This window comes from Lepisma saccharinum, chromosome 10, assembly GCF_977018435.1.
Source record: "Lepisma saccharinum chromosome 10, izLepSacc3.1, whole genome shotgun sequence".
NCBI lineage: Eukaryota > Metazoa > Arthropoda > Insecta > Zygentoma > Lepismatidae > Lepisma > Lepisma saccharinum.
This window is the reverse complement of record NC_139238.1, coordinates 59,323,597-59,346,703: the sequence shown is the minus strand read 5'-3', so window position 1 is coordinate 59,346,703 and position 23,107 is coordinate 59,323,597. Positions and strand designations below refer to the sequence as shown.

General features: G+C 36.9%; 1 protein-coding gene across 5 annotated transcripts in view; it reads right to left on the bottom strand.

Annotated features, from left to right (window-relative positions):
* The window catches only part of LOC145993917 (uncharacterized), a 47,825-nt gene that overhangs the window by 10,829 nt on the left and 13,889 nt on the right, over nucleotides 1-23,107 (bottom strand). For 4 of the 5 annotated variants that reach the window (XR_014442306.1, XM_083129835.1, XM_083129838.1 and 1 more), the window contains exon 2: nucleotides 3,561-3,991. Coding sequence is in view for 4 of the 5 variants with exons in the window: in XM_083129835.1 (XP_082985961.1) it covers nucleotides 3,561-3,961 (401 nt within the window). In the remaining variant the exon portion in view is untranslated. Of the gene's footprint in view, nucleotides 1-3,560; nucleotides 3,992-23,107 lie in introns of those variants that run through there. The other variant, XM_083129836.1, reaches the window with a different exon arrangement.

Here is a 23,107-nt window from a genome sequence, read left to right as displayed (position 1 = left end):
TTAGCTCTTTCGGCACCAGTGAAAGTTGCCATTTTCAACGATAGACCGGTGGTGCTGCATGTGATCAACTCCACAACTACATACTACGTGAGTCAAAACTTGAAGTGTTTTGCTGCATAATGACATATAAACCAAGTCTGTATGTGGTTCCAATAAATAATTATAATTTATTGAAGTTGTAAACTACATAAAGAATCACCCTGTATTTAAGCAATCTGAATGAAACTTTCTGTACATATTACATATGTGCATACAAATTTCAAAATATGATGATGTTTTGTTATAATGTCAGTTAAGATGACTAACCAATTGACCGCTCAGGAGGGAGTGCAGATCCTGGCAAGATACGAGGAATGGAATTCAGTAATTACTATGCAACCGAGCCTGTGGTCATAAGAGAGTTCTTGTCTCTGGCCGGATAGTTGAATTTCTACCCTTCACTGTACGCCACAACCTCTGAACAGCAATCACTGAATTCCATGTCTCATAGCATGCCGGAATCTGCACTTGCTCTTGGGCAGTCAAGTGGTTAGTCATCTTACTGAAAAGATAGCAAAATATCATTGTATTGTGAAATTCATATGCACAAACATAATCCTATTCCCCAATGCATTTGTGCAGAAAGTTTCATTCAGGTTGCAGAAACTACAGAAAATTTTCAATGTCTAGTTACTTCTCGACCAAACTGTACAACTACAAAGAGTCCTTAATTTCATGATAGCAAGGTTCCTCATGAAACAATCTGCTCATGAAATAAGTTTTCTTGTGTTTTATTAATTCAAAACAAATTTGCTGTTTATTAAAACACTGTTTGACATGTTTAGAACGTATATATTTATTTGGATCAAAAAGTTTTGCAAACACTAACCTAGAAGCTTAAAAGCTAATAGAAGTATCACTTCCAAGGTTGTTGTTGACAAAATTGAGGCGTTTGCAGTAGAAGCTAAAATGGAATGCTGAATCTCTGCACAATTTTGTTCCTATTTGCTATATCTTAGCAGCAGTTGACACGTTCCTTTAATCTTACAATCTTGGGAAACAACTTAGGGCCAGTGACAAAGTGTATACAACAGAATATAACGTTGAATACTTTTAGACCAATAGATTTTGATGTATTTTGTGACCTAACATTTGCTTCAAGGTACACAAACCACCATAGGCGTAGCTAAGGGGTGTGCCGGGTGTGCCTAGGCACACCCTAATGGGCTGTTTTATCAAAGAGAATTAAAGACAGATATTTCAATAAGAGAGAAAATAAGCGGCAGTTTGTAAGAAGTTGAAAATGTCATTACTTGCTACCAACGTGTGCATTATCGCTGATGAAACGAGTGTCTGTAGTTTTTCGATTTTTTGATGTCATTGGAGAAAGAAGATACTTACTGCATTCTACTCTCTACTGCAGCGCCTTTCTTCAATACCTGGCACAAGCTGCACGTGTGAGATAGAGAGCTTTCTCCAAGCTTACCCAAGTTAAAACTAAATTAACAGCAACTCAGAAGCAGGTTAGATTGGAAGCCCTGCTCTTGCTGTTTGTGGAACAAGAAAAAGCTTTGTCTATTGATGTAAATGAAGTTATTGATGAGTTTAAGAACATTGTACCTTTTGACAGACGTCTCTTGTTATAGATAACGTGTATTTTGATGTATTTGTTTGTAACATGTATGAACATTTTGTGTGTGTGTAATTTCTATGCAATTTGATATTTTTCTACTACATATATTCAGAAATTTTCAACACTGTCATTTAGTGAATTTATATTCCTTTAATCAGTGCAGTTAAAGAGCCAAGTGATGGTGTTGCAAAATATGCTATTAAAAAGGTACAAGACCTCATTTTTTTTCTTGGTGCACACCCAAATATAAAGTTCTAGCTACGCCTACGCAAACCACAATCAACAGAAACATTTGGTCCAAAATGTGACCCACACAGGAGAAATGTATTTCCGAATATTTTCAACATTTCCCCCCCCCAAAACCTGGATCTACACACTCAAAAGTGAAAAAGTAGTGTAAATGCAAATAGCACAAAACCAAATATTACTAACCTAACAAAAATTCAAAATTAATCAAACCTAACACACCTAGTCCAAAATAAAGCAAAATTATGGTCAGTATGAAACATAACACTCCCAAACAGGAAAAAAAAAATAATCTGTAAGAAGGGTATCTTTCAGTGATATGCTGAAGGATATTCAAGAATATGTGCCAGCGTCCATGTGACAAGCATTTGCCCAATTCAGTGTATTTGGCACTATCACATTTATTTTAAACAAAATATCATTATATGAGCATGCATGAAGCCAAAACAATGCATGTAACTTCTAACATAATTGAATCTAAAATTGCTAAGTAACATAAAAGTACAGGGTGGCAGATATTGTATATAGTACCAAGTAACATGAAAGTACATAGTGGTGCACATTGGATCTACCAATATCATTTTGCAACCCGTCAAAATGCAGGTGCACATGCAGAGAAGATGCAAGTTATCAAGTCTGGTAATCAGTTTGCTATGAAACATTGGCCAGATCAGACATGAATCGTGGCAGTGGAGGTGTTCATCCGAATGGGTTCCATCCAGTAGAAGCAGCAGGCACTGTGATGATGATTCAATGATGGTCACCATCAACCTGTGCCAGTGTGTTACAACATGATACAATGGATCAGACAATAGAGACCCAATGGCAGAGAGCAAAAACAGAAGTCTCCAGGTTGGAGGAGATTTATTCTCTGCCATCCTTATGTTTCTCAATGCAGTGCCTACTGTCTCTCCTGAATGGAACCCATTCAGATGAACACCTCCATTGCCATGATTTGTGTCTGAACTGGCCAATGTTCCATGGAAGACTGATTGCCAAACTTGCATCTGCTTAAGTATGGGATACTTCTCTGCATGCACACCTTCGTTCCGACAGGGTTGTCAACTCATATTTGTAGACACAATATGCACCACCCTGTACTATCACAACCTCAGTCACTCTACTGAATGGTATTCACCTGCACAAATGATAACACCACCATCATAAGAATTACTGCGAGATCAAGGTCACTAACGCAAGAACAATAATCCAAATTACCACATATAATAGATAACTCATTACATTGCTACAACACATCTCTGTTGAGGCCGACATCGTGGTGGAATGGTTAGTACAGAATGCAACGGTGCCAGGGATCCCAGGTTCAAATACCTGATGGAGCATGGATGTTATTTGTGAGTGTGCCTTCATCAATTTCATTCTATCATTACACATCTTCATCATTAGCCAAAAGTGGCAGAGAAGTGATGTAAAATAAACCAAATGAATCAATCAAAAACAACAGAAAATGTTCATATGTAAAAATATTCATAAAGAAACCATATTTTGTTCTTAAATATGGGAGACATGAAATCCATGCTTTAGTGATTAATTGCTACATTGGAAAAACCATGCCTCTGCCCATACACAAGAAGCAATTCTGAATAGGACTAAATATTCAAGCTGAGGAAATTTTGAGGAAGCATGAACAAAGTGTTGTAGTACTTGGTTTCATGAATTTGAAAATACTTCATGCACTCACCTTTCTGTCTCTCCAGATGGACATTCATCTTCAATTGCGAGTTCACTCTCCACATCTTCATGCTCTACATTAACTTTGTCACTCTCATCACTTTTGCATGAAACAGCACAAAACTGTGCAACGTCATCACTTGTATCCAAATATTTACTATCGTCCTGTAAAAATTCATTTATCCCAGCACCCGAGTTCAAGTATATGTGAAAGGAGCTATCAACAACATCCCCTGGCTCTTCTACTTTAATTTGTTCCTCGTTTGGTTCAGATTTAATAACTACTGATGATGATGCTGGCTGCCAAGTGTTTTCGGTTGACTCTTCATTTGGTTCACTCTTGATTGAACAATTTATGAAGTCAGGCTCTACCCTCAGTAAGTTGGACAAAGGGAGATCATGAAATTCCATCTGTGATGATGAGGATAAGGCACTTGCTATCTGAAAAGACATTTTACACACAAACATCAGATGGTGCCCAAATTGAAGATAAAAATACAAGATACATGTGTGTGTGTGTGTGTGTGCAACAAGTAGAAAAGGAAATTGGAAACATGCACCAGATACTGGAAAAAATCAAATTTTCGCAACAGTGAGTGGCATCTTCAGTGCTAGAAAAAGAAAAACTGGAGTTTTGTGAAGTTATAAAGTGATTGTTATGGAAGGTTGGGAAAGTTAGTGAATGTTTTTCTTTTTCTCAGCCAATGGGGTGTGGTTGCAATCATGGCTGATATGTAGGCCCTCTCTCTAATACTAATATATGTAGTATGTTGAATGAATGATTTGGTGCTTTAAGTGCACTTTATGCACAGTAAGGCTAATCGAGACTGGACCTACAGTTTAAAGTAGAATCCTAACCACTATGTGCCTCCACCGGGTATCAACCCTGGGACTACTTGATTACAAGGTGACAACATTACCACTGTGCCATCGAGGAGGTCCAAAATATATGTAGTATTTTGATACCCATGTAATATAAAAACGTAAAATAACGATGCTGCACAAAATAAAAGTATGTGTCTTGGAGATGAATGGCATTGGGGGTGTCACTATTTATCTCAGCAGCCCCGAAAACTATGGATTCCACACTACTAACGACGCTACCAGAAACTTAGGTTTTATAATCCGCTCAAGCCACGACTTCACGAAAATAGAACCAGTGAAAATACTTTACTATTCCCTCGTACGGTCAAAACTAGAATATGCATCAGTAATCTGGAATCCCACTCAAATAGACTTAATTCATAAACTAGAACGTATTCAGTCAAAGTTTCTTAGATATCTCAAATTCAAAGCATGTGGAGAATATCCAACATTCGATTCATATGATAATCTAGTCTCAGAGACCAACTTCAGCAAACTAGCACTCTGACGACAAGTAAATGACCTGCTCTTTCTGTATAAAGTAATTAACGGTATAATAGACGATTCCAACTTATTGTCAGCCCTATCGTTTAATGATCCTAATTCCAAAACACACCCCAAGCACAAAATCTTTCATTGCCAGAGAGCGAAAACTTCAATTCTTTCTACCACTCCTGTGTGGAGAGCGTGCAACTCTTTCAACACAATTTCATGTGTAAATAACACAATTGATATTTTTGCAATGAATTTTTACAATTTTAAAAATACTATTACTGGAACACTGAATCAATTGTAGTAATATTATGTAATTAGAGAACTATAATTGGGCTCAGCCTGTTGAGCTCTATCAATAAATAAATAATATCCGTTGTTTTACATCCCACCCCCAACCCCTAGGAGTGCCAGGGGGTGTCTTGGAGTGTCACTATTCATCTTAGCGACCACAACAACTGTGGATTCCACACTAATATCGGTCTTTTCGATTATTTTTACATGTCACCCCCTTCCCACCCCTTGTGTTCCAAGTTTGGTTGAAATTGCTCCAGGTGTTCGAGAGTTATGCTGGAACAAACAACGCATACATACATACATACACACACACATTCATTTTTATAGGGGAGAGTGGGGGAATAAGAAACACATGGGGTAATAAGAAACATGAAAAATTAACATAGCGAACAATATTACCCCATTTGCTTTTCATATTTGGGGTAATAAAATACATGACAATAATCACTCTCTATTTTTGTGACAGAAAATTAACAAAATAGGACCAGAACTATCTTTTGTCCACAAAATCACGTAAAAAATATCAGAATGTATAATCTGTATTTACTATAGAAAATAATATTAGTGTGAAAACACTACTCTCCAATGGAAAAGTTTCACACAAGCATAAACAAATGTTGGAATAATCTTAAACATAACCACAATCTTCTTAACATTTTTTTTACAGTGATAGACAATTAATGAGGCTAGCTTGTGAATTTTTTTCAAATTTTTACTTTCACAAATAATGAAAATAAAAAGTTTCTATTACTCCTGTTTCTTATTCCCCCACTCTCCCCTATATTAGATTATATGAGAAGATAAACATATTGCATGTTAGAAGCATGTTATGTAAATCTAGGAATTACCTGTATCCTTTATGTTCCTACTACATTAGTTTCTTCTCTCTTGCAGTGAAATTATGGCTTTTTTAGTAACATACACAAACAGTGGCGTGCCAAGGGAGGGGGTCATAACCCTCTTTTGGACCGGTATTACTTAAAAATATATATGAAAGTCAGGAAAAGATGCAAAACTAAGGACTGACTACTACTAAAGGAATCCAACTATGATACTCCTCACCACGCTACAAATGTATCATGCTCCAGGAGCCTGATGGTACTTAGAAGTACCAAAATGAAATTTGCACCTAATTTGGATAATATCGTGAGAAAACTTATATCTTTTGCACATATTACATACAGAATATTCACAAATCAACAAAAAAAAATAATGGAACACTTTCCATGCATTGATGACTAAATATAAATTCAAATATTCAGAAAAAGTTTTTTCTTGTGAAATTGCTGCCCATCAGCATGCATCACTGCCTGCCACATGCTGCTGGATGTAAGAAAACAAAAGCAAGTAACACTGCCATCTATGGACCGATAAAGAACATATGTAAGCATTGTATGTACCCATTTACCTCTTGTACCTTCTACATACCTAGCTGAGTCATATGAAACATTGAAGTTAGTTCTGGACAAAATAAAGTACCATAAACATTGGTGGCAAATATGCGGTGACCTTAAAGTCATTGGCTTATTACTGGGAAAACAGGGAGGATACACGATTTTTTTTTGTTTTATGAGTGAGTGGGATCGTAAGGCCAGAGAAAAGCATTGGAATACAGTATATTGGCCTGAAAGAGAGAAACTAAAACCAGGATACAGAAATGTTACAAAAGCGAGTCTTGTAGACAGTCAGATGATTCTCCTTCCCCCATTACACATAAAACTTGGAATTATGAAACAAGTTTGTGAAGTCACTAGACAAAAATGGCCCACGTTTCCAATACTTATGGATGAAATTTCCTTCTTGGTCACAAGCTAAAATCTGAGAAGGTGTATGTGATGGACCGCAAATTTGTAAGCTGTTGACTGATGGCGATTTCAACAAGACGATGAACAAAATTGAAGAAGATGCGTAAAATCATTCAAAGAAGTTGTGAGAGAATTTCTTGGTAATGTGTAGGACCCACTGTACGAAGTCATTGTGAGAAATGTTCAAAGTGCTTGGTTGGAATATGAGGTTGGTTGTTCCTTGCATTTTACAAAGAACATATCATTTATTTTATGTATTTAGACGCATGTATTACATAATAAATGTAATTACATTTTATTTAACGTATTTTTATATAACACATTACTATATTATTAAAATTTATTTATCTTGTATTTGCAATGTCTACACTATTTCTAAATTGGTTGGAGGGTTGCTGTTATCGATAAATTGATACAATAATGAAATAGCATATTGTGAAATATGCTGACATGATACACCAAAACAAAATATATTTTCGAAATCAGCGTACGCAATTAGTAAAAGGCACCTATTGAGGTTGATACCGCAGAAAAAGGTTTTCATTTGGAGGCTAGTCTTTCTCCTACGAATCTTTGAAAAAAATCATTAAACATTCAATAACAGTTACCAACCTCACTCAAACACAGATCTTTTGTCATGGTTCCCTGCAATTTTGGTCCAACCAATGTCCATATGACTGATGTTTGAACTGAAATTCTGCGATTTTTTCCCATAAGTTGAACAAATGTCCATTTGGCTGATGCTTGAAGTGAAATTCTGGGAGTTTTTTCCCATAAGCTGGCTACACTGCCAATCTTACACATTGTTATTATTTTCCCCCCAAGGAGTATTAGTGTATCAACTGCAAAATGCTACAGTTTTTCTTCATTGACTCTATTGTGGTGGCTGAATACAAACGTTTTTGTTTCTTTTTTGAAAAAATCGATGTTGTTGTTCTTCCCTTTAAGGGCATGCGATACAGTCTCCTCGGGACTCTTCTCAAGCTTTTTCGTCTATGGCAGTGCCAATTCTGCTCTCTTGGAGCCAGATCTGGCTCTTTCGTGCACTCGTTCGGCTGTGAACTGGGATGCACACACATGTGCCCCACTATGATGCCATCACTGGTTCCGGCCCACATACACCAACTTTTGTCATAATTATACATTTTGCACGTAATTGTGATATTGTTATTTTGGCTGCCTCGCTCCACTCCCTCTTATCTCCCCAGCTACTTTTTTTATAGTGCCGTGTTTGACGTGAAATTGACATATTATTGTTATCAGGGAATTCTTTATTTTCGATTTCATACGACCATCGGTTTATTATAGAGATGGCGATGCCGACGGATCTAGATGTTGAAAACTAAGAATAAAATGTCATCGATTTAGAGTTAACGATAATAGCAGTGGCCCTACACTTTGACAACTAACATTACCACTTTATCCAAACTTCGTAAATCTAGCTCCTTGAAAGTCAGTTTTAACTCCATTTAAGGTCAAATTTAGATCTTTTATGCACATCAGGTTTGGCAACACTGCCAGGAGGCAAGGAGAAAAGCATTGATCATATGGGAGTATGATTCGATTTGTTCTCTTGAGAATATAAAACTTCTGATGGAATAGAAAAAGACATCAACGGGAAGAGGGCAGTTTGAAGATGCATTTCACCAGCAGAAAAGTCGAAACTTCCATTTGATTAGCCGTAACTTGATGTTGAAGTTGATTCCTCATAAAGAACACATGGGGTTCTGAAAATTCTTATTCATCATATTTTTCAAACATAGTGTCCAACTTAATAATCAACATACAAAAATGCTTTCACCTGCAATATGGAGAGAAATTCATACTCTCGGATACTCCCAGGGATTTTTTAGTAGCAGTGCTCATTCGAGCGATATTGAAATAAATGCACAAGTGGTGTGTAACTGCATCTCCTCCACTTAACTTTCATTATTGGGAGGAACAAAGTATGAATTTCACTTCCACTAGAAGCTCTGTTTGAAAAAAAAAAACCTCTATGACATGGAGTTCTCAAACTACTCCCCCCCCTTCCTCTTTGTACTTCACAGCAAGTTTCAAAATTGCACACTTGAAATGTTACGGTTGAGAGAGGCTGGACACAAGTAGGAGACTCAATCTACTGAAGGGTAACAGGAGAATTATGTAGGTTAAGGGTTATAGCTTATATATGTGTATATTAATATGAAGTTGTTCCTTGAATTTTTATGGAAAAACATGGCTAGCAAATTGTTGTATTTCAGTATTGCTTTAATTGTAGATTGTCGTTAATTAATTGTGAGCATTGAGCTACTCATGTTTTGTTTAACATAAATATCTAACTTGGTTATCCAATAGATTTGCTTCCACTGAGATAAAAGGATAAGATGTACCCCTTTCGAATTTTAATTAATTGGAGAAACTAGAGAAGTAAGGGAACATACATACCATGACTTTCTTCTGAATACTTCCACAATATTTCCACTATACCTTAAACAGCTGCTTAACATTTTCCCATCAGGTAAAACATTTCCTTGTTACAATAGTCTTCACTTAAAAAAAATCATTTAATCTAGATTCTGTATTCTCTGTTAAAAAGTACTCTATTACATGTTTACAATAGAGGCTAATGATAGATTTTGAAAGAAAATACTGCTGCCACTGATCAAAACCATTTAAAACTACATAGAGGGGAAAAATGGCTTTTCCTATCACTACTTCAACCCTGTGTACAATGGTGTCCCGTAGAGAGAATTTGAATTCCAAGTGGAACTTTGAATGGAGGACATGAAGAAATCCTCATATCTTATGTTCAAACTGGGATTATTAACTGTCTTTCTAATAAACATAAAGATTAAAATCAAATGATTAAGATGCATGCCATTTCTAATACTGAAGAAGCAGTTAACCCTTAACCAGGTGCACCTCTTTCACCACCTTAAGTAGGCACGTGGGGGTAAATTTGAGCCCCCCAATGTAAAATATTATTTGTAATCAAATACGATACATATGCACCAAAAAATACTTTTATACAATTAAATTGATTATTTTCAAGAACTTAAAGTAATTTTTGATTATAGAAAATTAGTGCAATTAATTTGAAAAAAATAATATGGACAGACATTGCATTTTCAGCGTTTCAAAACACTTTCTTGCAATAGTTAAATCAAATTATAATAATGAGGAAAGTGTGAAATACGCAATATTTTTTTCTTATTTTGTTGCATATACACTTCAATTATTTGTGAAAATTTAGCAACATCCATTTTTTAAAGAAATACAAATATATATTTTAGTAAGTTTTCCCTTGAAAAAAATTGAAGTTCCAATACATATCAATTTTCAAAATCTCAATTATCTTACACAACTAACTAAACGGGACAATTGTATTATTTTCTTGATCGTATATTATGTCAAATAAACTTGTCTTGTTTTTAAAACTTCATCTTCATCGGCAAATTTGGAATTGCTTTCCCTTACAGAATATCTCTGTATAATTTCTACGTGCATATTGGTATTTTCTACAGTGATTCTCACAGTAGTGTCATCTATGAAAAGTGAAAATCCTCGATAGGAGATTTGGCATTTTATGCAGTTGCAAGTGATCCAAGAAGATGTAAAACAATGTTCATACTTCTTTTGTGAACATTCGAACATGAGCATGGAACTTTTTCCATCTAGTTATTTTGTCTTTTCCCAGGAAATAAGTTTCATCTTCATCTAGGATCATAATTTGTCTTAGAATTAGTATAATGTTCTCACTCAGTAACATGATATTCTACATTATGATCTGATCTGGAGTCAATTATTCATCTTGAAGCACTTCAGATGAACTAGGTTTCAAATGTCCTCCAACAGCCACCGTATATGCCCCGTGCTGTTTTTCATACTACGAGCTTTTGAACGATTTCTTAGAAAAATTAAAAACTCACTTTAAAACACGGTCACACAACACAGATCAAGTAAAAATTGTTAAAATATTTCACTCACGAAGCACAGTTAGAGAGTTTTTAAAAAAATTAACAACAAAAAATCACATACGTAATTAGGCATGTGGGGGTAAAATTGGCCCCATCAACTTTGGAACAGCTTCACCTTGCTGCAATTACACACACAATGAAGGAAATGACCTCAACAGTTGAATCAGACTGTTTTAGGAAGATAAGCTAGCACAGGGGGCAAGCACAGTGTCTGGGCATTAAGAAATACCTACCTGCCGGTCAAATTTAACCCCGCGTGCCTAGTTAAGGGTTAAGGTTGGGTGAAAAAAATGAAAAATGGGACATAGGAATGGAGGTGCACATGTTATCCCCCGGAATACAGATACATATATTTTTTTTCAAAATGAAAGTGGGGGTATAAAAAATGGTAACAGTTTACTATAATATATCAGAAACACATTAAAATCTTATATTTCATGTTTCGCATGGTTCGTGCTTACCAACTGTGTATTGCGGAACTTAGTTCAAGGTGCCATTATGCTTCTTACACCAAAAAAAAAAAAAAATCACATAGAGAGTAATTTCTTTGGCTCCTTCTTCCTCTTCCATAACACAGAATATGGCGGGCAAATCTTGACTACCGTAGTGGGCATGCAATGTTTCCAACCTCCTTCATGGAAAAATACCTACTATTGTGTTCGTCACTTGTGCAAATTGTACATTATACACTGGTAGCGGACGGATAGCCACACGAACCATTCACAGATAGCACTACAAATAATTTACAGATAGCCCCACGAACCATTCACGGATAGCCCCACAAACCATTTCCGATAAGGTTAGGTTAGGTTTGGTTACATTACGCAAGCATAGTAAAAAAAAAGGGGGAGGGTTTGAAACACTGACAGGGGCGTATATCATGAAACGTACGCAGCATCCAGTTGTCGTAGGGCAAGCAAATCAAAGCAATGGCAATTGTGTGTCGGTGAAATATTTCTCTTCAAAAATACATGATTTCCGGGTCAAATATATTCCACGATGAAAGAAAATACCTCGACAAATGTTGTAAACCTTGGAGAAACTCATGTCCGTAACTAGTTTCTTGTGTAAAATTGAAGAAATGTGTTTCCGATATAGTAAACTGTTACTAAAAAAATACTCCTTAAATGTTGATGATTCATCCCAAGTAGAAACACAAGAACAATATAATTAATTGGGTAGAACTATCAAAGCTGGGAAATGTCTGTAACTCGTTATTCTGTAATTGTTGGCATTCGTACTTAACTATTCTGCATTGCGAAATATTGTTTAACACGGGATTTTGCTTTTTTTTAACGAAATTAGTATCTATTGTCGACATATCGAGTAATTATTGTTCGTTCTTTTCTCACTTCCTGAACACCCAAAATGGTGGGCAAATCTTGACTAGCGTTGTGTTTCAAACGACAAAGCAGTGTTTCAACCTTCTATTCAACCGCCTCTTAGTTTGTGTCATTCGCGTTTTTTTTTTATTATTAATTTTTCTTAAATTTAAATTTTCGTTGTAAAAATTGGAAGTGCCTTTAGTTTTCAATCTCCTTCAAATAATTTTAAGTAACTATTTATTCTATCATATCATCTACCTCATATATGCAAATGTCTAAATTTCACCCTCAGATCCTCAAATTTCTAACACCGCTTACTTTTACCAACTCACCCCACAAGTCCGTACTTATCTTCCCCGGTCCCCCCAGATGCACTGAACAAACGAATGGCTCCATAGCTGATACTGAGTTTGCAACACTAGCAGTCACAGCCAGGTCATTCACATCTGCAAGAAATGGCTGATTCTCCACCCCAAGTAGCTAGCCTCGAAGATACCCCCTCCCTGACTGCTGACCCACATTTCAAGGGGCCGACAGGTTTGAAGCAAGTGCTTTTGAGATTGTATCCTACCCTGCCGGACGTCCAGCTCGTGGAGGGGGAACATTCACGTCTGCCAACTGAACGTTCAGTCCCTCGACAACAAATTCATGGAATTCTCTGCATCTGAAATAACAAAATTCGATGTTATCGAATTGAGCGAAACGTGGCTGCAGTCATCTATTCCTGACCTTCTATACAGCATTCCAAATTTCCATCTCTTTAGAAACAACTGATACACCCGGGGAGATGGTACCGCTATTTTCGTTAAGAACAACCTTCTTGCCTCTAACGTAATTTCGGTCAATGAAAGTGACCTTGAAGGACTATGGGTGTGAGTCTCATGTCCAAAAACAAATAAAAGTGTTATCGTAGGTTGTGGATATAGACTTCCTAGCGGATTGGTTGGAAAAGCATGCAAAATCTTGCAAAGGATGATCAGTAGCTTACCACCGAGCCATCTATCAATATTCCTTGGAGATATGAATGTAAATTTGCTGAAAGATATACAAAGACTCAGATACATTATTGAAAACGTTATCAGTCCTAGGAAACAAACAACTCGTTACTCTGCCTACAAGAATTACATGGACATCCAAATCGTTAATCGACCACATTTATTCCTCGAACCCTCACTTGCACACAGTTACACGAATTGTCTATGAGGACATGAGTGACCATTTTCTCATGTACACCACACTCAAAATTAATGTACGCGCACGCCAAGGAAGCTAATTACTACTCGTAAAATTCATAAAATATACGAACCAATTTTTTTCACCTTCGCGTCCTCTCTTCCGTTCTACGCAAGTACATCTCCCAATTTAACTGTAGACAACAAGGTCAGTCATCTGCAGTCTCTCATTTCGACTGCACTCCATGAATTTGCTCCCTTGAAAACTCTCAGGGTGAGAGAAAGCAGGAAGCCCTGGATTACCCCTCAAAATATTTAATTAATATCACAGAAGAACCGCTTGTTTGAGAAAGCTATGGATCCTTCCTGTGACTATACATGGGAGCAATACAAATCTTTTAGAAATCATTGCACAACAATTACTAGGCAGGCAAAAGTAAATTACTACAGAGATATGGTGGACCAGACCACTAGCAATAACAACTGGAAATGGAAGGTTATCAATGAGATCACAGGTAGAGAATCAAAAACTACAATTAATCATTTACTAGTCGACAATGTCCTCCTAATGAGCCCGTCCGACATAGCTAATTATTTAAATATTCATTTTTCTAATATCTGCAAAGCATCGGCGCACGTTAATCCTCGCAATTCGAACATAAATATTCTAAGAAAAGACCCCAATTCAGCTGTTGTCCAATAAATTGAAGAGTTCACATTAAAATCTGTTATGGTCGATGAAGTTTTGGCAATTCACAATATAATTAAAATGTAAAAAAGGCAGGAGGTTCGAGTGGCATTCTCAATAGCGTTCTGGTGGTATTGGCTCCACTTATAGCGGAGCCCCTCCCCGACATAATAAACACGTCCTTCAAACGTGGCCTATTTCCAATGACCTGGAAGCACTCTATAATAACTCCAATTCACAAATCTGGATCTCCTACCCTAGCATGTAACTACAGGCTGATTTCCTTAACCCCAACATTAAGCCGAGTTATGGAAAAAGTAATAGAGAAGCAACTAACAACTTTCCTGGAAGTCAACAATCTGATGTCTGATCGACGGTATGGATTCAGAAAGGATGTATACTCAGAATTATTATTACTTAGTCTAATTATTGAATGGCGCAACACCTGGACAAAAAAGCAGTTCCCTAGTTGGATTAATTTCTCTGCACGTATGCAAAACCTTCGATACCGTTGATCACAAGTTGCTAATAGAAAAATTAAAGAACAGATTTGGTTTCAACAGCAAAGTTCAATGGAAAGTTTCATCGCAAATAGAAAAATCTCAACGAAAGTAGGATGTTCACTTTCCACCAAGCATTCAGTGTCCTCAGGCATTCCACAAGGCTCTATACTTAGCCCAAAATTATTCAACCTATTTATTGACGATATCACACTAACAAATTCAGATTTGTCGATTACTCTGTACGCAGATGACTGCCTTCTCGTCCATGTTGGAGAAATGTACCAGGATGTAAAGGAGAAAATTGAAACTCATTCCCCAAAGTACTAAATTGGTACAACGTCAACAACCTGAAGCTTAACGTTGCAAAGACGAAAGATATGGTGCTTCACACCGGTAAGGGAATCCCGGCTAACACGATAGATATTACCCGTAATGATGCCATGGTACAGTCATGTTCAAAAAATCTGTCGCATGGATTTTTTCTAAGTCCAACGTCTTACGAAATTATGTTGGTAGCTCTGAAACAAGGAAGTGTTGTGAAATAAACGATCCTCCAATCAGAGTGAAGTTCGATTCGGAGGAGCAGGAGGCGTGACTCACGGTCTTGTCCACACGAAGTTCAACCAATGCAGCATTTCCAAATATGAGATAACGTCCCCATTGGTTAAATATTGTTTCAATAATGCATTTCGGCAGAAAGATTGCGCAAAAGTTTACTTTGTCGTTTTAATTGCCTTTAATCGTTTCAAATTAGTATTAAATTGTCCCAATTATAGTTCAAGAGCTTAATATAATGTATTCATGTATGTGTTTGACAATCTTATATCACTCATTAGAACAATTTTCACATTGTTTTCACTACGTGAGATTATATTTCATTTACATTTACGATAAAATATTGGTTTGGGTGTAATAACAGTTTTCATTAATTAATTTAGAGACGCATTTTTATTTGTTGAGTTAATGATTAGGTTAATTCGTTATTTCTCGCGAAAAGAGGGAACCACAGCTGAAAGAAAATACACAACTTGTATGATTGAGGTCAAGAGTTCGTTTTAACATCACTTTTTGCACACATAGGCTAATCATGACTCGGGATACATTTAAATTGGAATCTGAAACATTATGCGACCGGACTGGAACTCGAAAAAGGACACACTGATTACAAGACGTCGATACATTACCACTTGGTCTGGCGAACGCCAATAATAATGAGGGGTTGTGGGAGTGGGAGAGGGGTGACGGAAAGTAGAAAATCAATAAATATTTTGGGGGGTATTTAATGTTATATTTATACACATACAAACCTAAGAAAATATTTATTTTGATACATGTGTGTGGGGGGTGTGGAAGGGGAAAAATAGAGGGACAGAAAGATATTGGGAGAGATGGGACGAAGAGGTGATTGTGGAAAATGTTTTATTTGACGTTCAGTAGTAAAAACAATCAAATCAATGATGATTATGTTATAAATACCATATTTAATGTAAATTTGTTTTAAAAATGGGGGCGGGGAGCTGTTTGTTTTACGTTCAGTGCAGGATAACAAGTGGAGACACATAGTGGTTCGTATCTCACTTTAAACTGTAGGTCCAGGCCCCATTAGCCTATCTGTGTATAACGTGGATTTAGAATTCAGTAGAAAATAACGTCGATCTAGTATTTTGGTTTTTAGATGCGTTGAGACCACTAAAATTTCCAATTGTTATAACAAGAAACCTGTCCTCATGTTACCATTTTGAAAGAGAGAGAGTTAATTGTATAATCTTTCGTTGTTAGTTTCAAAGAAGACTAATTCAAATAGTAACAATGGGAACGAATAAAGTTTACCAAAAGTTTTTGCCACCGAGGGGATTTGAACCTACGACCATTAGAGTGACAACCCAGTGCGATAACCACTACCCCACGAGTTCGTTCCTTCTTACGGCATGATTATGAGTTGCCCGGAAGTTTGGCAAAATGCCTTTTTTTATCTACTGCATATATTGATAAAGTTTTTCCGGATATACGTTTCTTATGTTGTTTCGAATGTTTTAGAAGCCTTTTCATTTTGCCTATTTAGCCTATTTGGGACCCCACTGCCAATTTTTAATTATAATGCCTTTTTTTGCCTTTTTCAATGAAATTTGACCATTTTTTTAAAAAAAATGTGTATATAAATTATTTTTCTCCGAAAAAACGTTGTTGGTATTTTTTTTCTTCCGTTTATTATGTGAGTAATTTTCGTCTTATTTAAGTAATATTGAACTCATGCATGTTTGAACATTGCTGAAGGAGAAAAGTGTGAGAAAAATGTATTTCATGCTCAGTTAGGATATTGCCTTTCGGTTAACATTTCCTTGTGCATGATTGACTGCTGAAGTGGACAGGTTGATTTCGAACACAAAGAAGATATTTCTGAAATCTCCCTCTCGAACCCGAAAATTTAAGGAAGTTGCATCTGAGCTTAGTTTACTTCCGCAACCAGTCTTGACCAGATGGGGAACCTGGATATCAGCAGCTATATATTGCTAACGACCTTGAAAAAATCAGTGAGGTGATAGATGCTCTTCCAGAAAATGAAGCGGCTTCAGTGGAAAAACTTCTGTGCTATTCAAGTTTATTTTTGCACATTATGGTGCATTGCCAGAGACAATTACAATTATAGCATCCATGAAAATCTACGAGAAATCTATGCAGCATATGATGGAAGTGCCAGGAGAAAAGGGGTCGGCTGTTGCGGAAAATTGCAAACGGGTAGTGAGTGCAAATGAGGACTTGAAACAATTTAAAACAATTTGTGATATTTTAAAAGGTGAAAATGCTGTTACCAAAATGAGTCCAGCTACATTAGCTTGTTTTATGTATACTCCAATAACTTCTGTCGAAGTAGAAAGATGATTTTCTATTATGAAAAACATTCTCTCTGACAGACGACTATCAATGAATGTTGAGAACTTAAAAAAACAGCTTGTAGTTATGTGTAATCAAGACGGAGAAAATTGAAAAGCTCTTCCCAATGTAGATTTTAACATTTTGCCAGAAATTATAGATAAAAGTAAGTGACTTCCAAATGTGCCTTTTTTCGGTTTATTTTGCCTTTTTTCATTTTTAGTGCCTATTTTCCACATTATAAATGCCTTTTTGCCTGCCTATTTTAACGAAAATAAATGCCTGAACTTCCGGGCTCTAATTATGAGTTAAGACCAATTCGTTCAATATGCATTAGAAATATAATCCCCACCCGCCTCTTTATAAACAACACACCCAAACGCTCCTTTGTAGCAAATGAAATAAAGGTGGCATGAATATCACAAAACATTTAAGCAAAATCTACTATATTTACGACGCAATCGTTTTACATGGAGAGGCTACAGTTTCGAAAATTGAGGTTGTGACGTGGCTTCTTGTAGTGGTAGGGTAGATATTCGTATGGCGAGGTTCCAGCGTGCACTAGCCAGTAAAATACTTCATTTTTTTTATGATGGTAAAGTGGTTCGGTGATAGGCTATCAGTATTACACGCCGAAGATTATAGGTTTGACTTCTGTTCGATTACCCCTATTATTATTATATATAGCAACTAAGTATTGTATTGAATTAATAATTTAAAGAAATAAAAATGTTATATATTTTTTTTAAAAAAATAACGCTACTTTCTAATGATTTTTCAATGTTATTTTTGAAAATAATTTTTCAGAATATGTTTTTGAATTTCTCATAATTTTACTAGGATTTTCATAAAAATGATCCGTGTCATATTCGACGAAATGTCATGTACAGCGAAAGTTATACATTTTTATTTTAGGGAAAATTATCAAGAAACAAAACAAAAAAAACTATTGACATCCTTTTGTGAATAGTATTTATTTTACACTATTTTTTGTTCACCATGTATAGTTGTATTCTTGTAAAAAGCATGAAAAACAATATATTCTCTACATTTCGCAAAGCAAATAATATACGAATTTTCGTAATAAGTAAAATGCAATAAAAAAATTTTCGGTTTAATAAGAAATAAAAAGCGCAGAGTTAACCGAACGGTGAATCGAACACAGAATTTTACAACCCATAAAATGCCTTGTAGCCTTTGCAATGGAGTGATGTAGATTCAAGTAATAACATTTCATGCAAAATCGCACGTTATAAGATTGTTCAAATATATTAAATCAATGTGTCCATAAGTTATTATACTGTCAGCCATTTGGCACATCTCGTTACAAAATCTCAGCATATCATCATTCACTAGTTAATCGAATTGAATATTGATTCACTTCACAGTTCAATGTGCAACAATAGTTTCGACTCATATCACGTGAGATGTAAACTCAATTCAATTCTCTCATTGTATGTAACTTGTATGTTGAGCTCATGTAAAAATATCAATTATGAGCTCTAAGCTAAATTTGACGCTACAATCGCTTGATCAACTCTTGCGTCTCGCTGCCAGACATTCTACGTTCCTGTTTGCTCCAGGTCGCTTCTGCATTTCATTATCATTGTTTTTACCTCTGTTTCATTCTCATCGTCGTTATAAACCTACATAATTTCTACTGTTTACAGTAGACAGAATCTACTGTTATCAATTGTAGTACTCTACTTTGTCTCTCAGAAATCTACTCAAAATCAATGATTTCCTACTGAACTCTTTCAGTACTCCTAATGTGTAATTATAGTTGAGGAACTACAAGTGAAATATTCTCTTCAGTACTACATGTAATATTGCATGTAGTGTGTTTGAATTTGTATTCAAAATTTTGGGTGCGTCAGCACTTAGGCTATTTTGCACCTGTCACTTTATACGGGGTCCAACCCCTTACCAGAACTAAAATAACATAACTGTAACGTCGTGTTGTAACTAAAATATTTAATATTCTGAATTCGGTTAAAAGCTGAGGCTGTAAAGAGGCACTCAGCACCCACAAGGACCAAACACAGGACAACACAGAAAATTATACTGGCCATGGGGCCAGTCGCCAGAACCTCGTTCGTCTGCGAACTGAAGTTCAGGGTGTACTACGTGGAAGCAACAATTAGGTGTACAGTCACGGACACTTCTGGCTTGTAACGACCCTATTGAAGAAGCACTGAAGCAACCCATCCATGTCTGACCACCAAGTGCCTTGTGACTAGACAACCCAACCAGCATTGCAATTCTGCGGCTTGTATACCAGTCACGGGTATACATCTCTGTAAATTGAGTTGTGATGCCAAAGAGAAATACGAGATGAAGATTGTCGAGAACATGAGACATTACGATCAACATGGAATAATACTCGATTCACGTTACGTTCCATTATTTAATGTTGTTTGGGAACGAACCTGACGGACTGGGTTTATATTTTCACTCCTTGCATTACAGTAAATTCCATATTTTACAATTATATTAATGCTTTGAATGAAAATAATGCCCAGAAAAACATCGAACACACGTTCACACCATTCTTCTCACACACATGCACGTGAAAACCAACACACAAAGCTAAGTTTTCACTTCCAAGTGAATGTCCAAATAACAGTAAATGGAGAAGCACGATGTGCGAAACATGGGATTTTTCACAGAAAGAATGCGTCTATTGGTGACATACGTGGTTTCTATTAATAGACAATGAAACAATTATGAGAGAAATTAACATGCATTTTCGTCTTCAGGTACTGAGGAAGGAAACAGACTGACTGGAAAATAGAAAACATGGTGTTATTGATAGAGTGTTGGTTAGCATACAGAGCTTTCATCAGTGAGGTCTAGGTTCGATTCCAACCAAGGGCAATTATTTTATTCTTTTCTATTAGTGAATAATTATGTAATATTGTTTTCTAGGCATTGTCTTATTTATTTTGCTTCATTTCGTATCTAACGAAGACACATAGATATAATTAGAACAAGAAACACACCTCGCGCCGAAGGTTCCACACTCGAGTTCTGGCTTTTTTTTTTCGAGGGTGATTATTCTTGTGTGTCTGTTTATCATCTTTGTCAAAAAAATATTCCTCATTATTGCCGTGATTAACCTAGGGAGAGACCAAAGCGACTGAAATAACAAAAGTACAGAAAATGCAAGACACATCTGCCTAGGCATGTTATACCTCGGGAATTAGCAATCTGAAAATTAACTTGCTTTTCAGTCCACTACTTGCGAAAGAGTTTCGTGTTGTCTCGTTTGGAGTGTTCAGTCTGCCTGCAGCTCGTGCAGGTATCAGTTCAAACCGAGCTCCGCTCTTCGCGTGAGAAGGCTTAGTGATCGAACTGTCCGAGTTAGCTAGGGCCGTATACGGTTTGCTAGTTTTGTGTTAGTTCTTTTTTTTCCTTTGGAGTGCAAGCGAGGATTTGACTACAATTACCGTGAGCCAGTGAAGATACGATGAAATAGTTCACGATGAATACACAAAGAGAAAACACCTTGAAATTTGTTTTCCGTGAGGTCAAAACTCGACCTACGTCATTGGATTTTCATCGATGGTTTCATGATGTCTACCAAGTGCCTACGAACCAAGTGCTCAGTTTTGAAATAGATTACTTTCGTAAGTGTTTGTACGTGAAATTTGCGACAAAAGTGGTAGGAGAAAGGTTACTAAATGATTTTGGTGCTGAGGTAATCTACAGTGACGTAGATGGTGATCATAAAGTTGAAGTAGAATGGGCCCACCAGCGGCATGTAATCGTCAGAATCCATGTAGTCCCAATTGAATTAAGTGCAGAAGTGATAAGTCGTGTCATGAGGTCTTATGGGGAAGTGCTAAAAATTGAAGACGAGACATACTCTGCAGATCACATTTACCCTACTCGAACTGGACGTGTCTTGATTAAAATGATACTACGTAAACCCATACCCTCATATGTAACAATGAATGGAGACTCTTATTGGGTCACATACCCTGGGCAGGTGCGTACGTGCCTCGCGTGTTCGGGGGAGGATCATGTAGTTGCTCAGTGCCCTAAGCATCGATCCTCAGGGAACCAGCCCCGCAGGGGTCCGGTTAATATACCCGCTGACAATGTACCGATGGTATATGAACCAACTGTGCTACCCGTACGGACTAAACCAAGAGATTCAGTTCCGTTAGTTGCAGTCCCAGCGTCAGGAGATAGCAATGGAGGTAACACGGATAGTCCCAGAATCACCGACGAGGAGACAGGTACCAGACAGGAAGTTAGTGAGAAGAAAGCACCAACAGGAAGGGAAGAGATGGAGCAGCCAACATTGACCACTTCAGAGGAGATGCATCACATACCCCCGCCCCCACCCCCAAGTGCTTTGTTCGTGGAGGCAGAATTCCCCGTAGTTACCTATCCTAGGAAATCACGGTCAAGATCTGTATCAAGGTTACGGTCAGTGGCGGAAGAGTCCATGGTGCTACGTAGAAAGAAGAAGAAAAATAATGAATGCGTAAGTTCCACAATAGTTCATAACGAATTTAGAGTAGAACCTGGTACCCCAAAACAAGATGTTTCAAAGGGTAGTTTAACAAGTCATTCAGGAAATGTAATTAAAGAGAAACCTTCGACGAGTAACAAACTTACCCCAGATTTATTTAGTGAAAAGCATAGTTAATGCATTCTAGGCAGAAATTAGAGTTTAGTAATGTTGAAGAATGTAAGTAAGTTTAGTTTTCTTTTGTGGACAGTTCTAATCATGCAAACATTTACCTTGGCATCTATAAATTTGAATCAAATGCAAAGTAAGACCAAAATAACTGCTCTCAATGACTTTCTCATTAAATCGTCTATTGATGTGGCCCTCTTACAAGAGGTAGCCATAGACGATTTTTCTGTACTGAACATGTTTAAAGTTTACAACAATTTTATTCCCTTTGCACAAGGGACTGCCATAGCATGTAGGCGACACTTGGATTTACGTAATGTAGTGCCCCATCCCACGGGCAGACAAATAAGTGCCAAATTAGGTTCAGTGTTTCTCTGTAATGTGTATGCTCCGTCAGGAAGCCAAAACAGACGGGAAAGAGAAGATTTTTTTTCAACAGTTGTAGGGCCCGAGTTGACATCCCACACACTAGACACTATACTAGTGGGAGATTTTAACTGCGTAATTCGTTCACAAGATCAAAATCCAGGATACAACTTCTCACGTGCGCTCTATGAATTAACGCAGGGGTTACAACTGCGTGACGCTTGGATACACACCAATGGCGAAAGTCAAGGTTACACACATATCACCTCCAATAGTGCGTCAAGGATCGATAGGTTTTATGTCGCACCAAGATTTCAGGAATATATCATTAGTGTTCAAAATTTTCCAGTATGCTTTAGTGATCATAGTGTCCCAATTCTCAAAATAAATTTAGATTTGATCAAACCCCGACAAGGTAGCGGATACTGGCTTTTAAATAGCACATTATTACGCAATGGTAGTTATGTCCAGCTAATCAGGGAAACGTGGAACGAACTCAAGGCCTCTCGGCCAGTGCACAAGACCCTAATCGAGTGGTGGGAAACTCGAGTTAAGCCTAAATTTCGT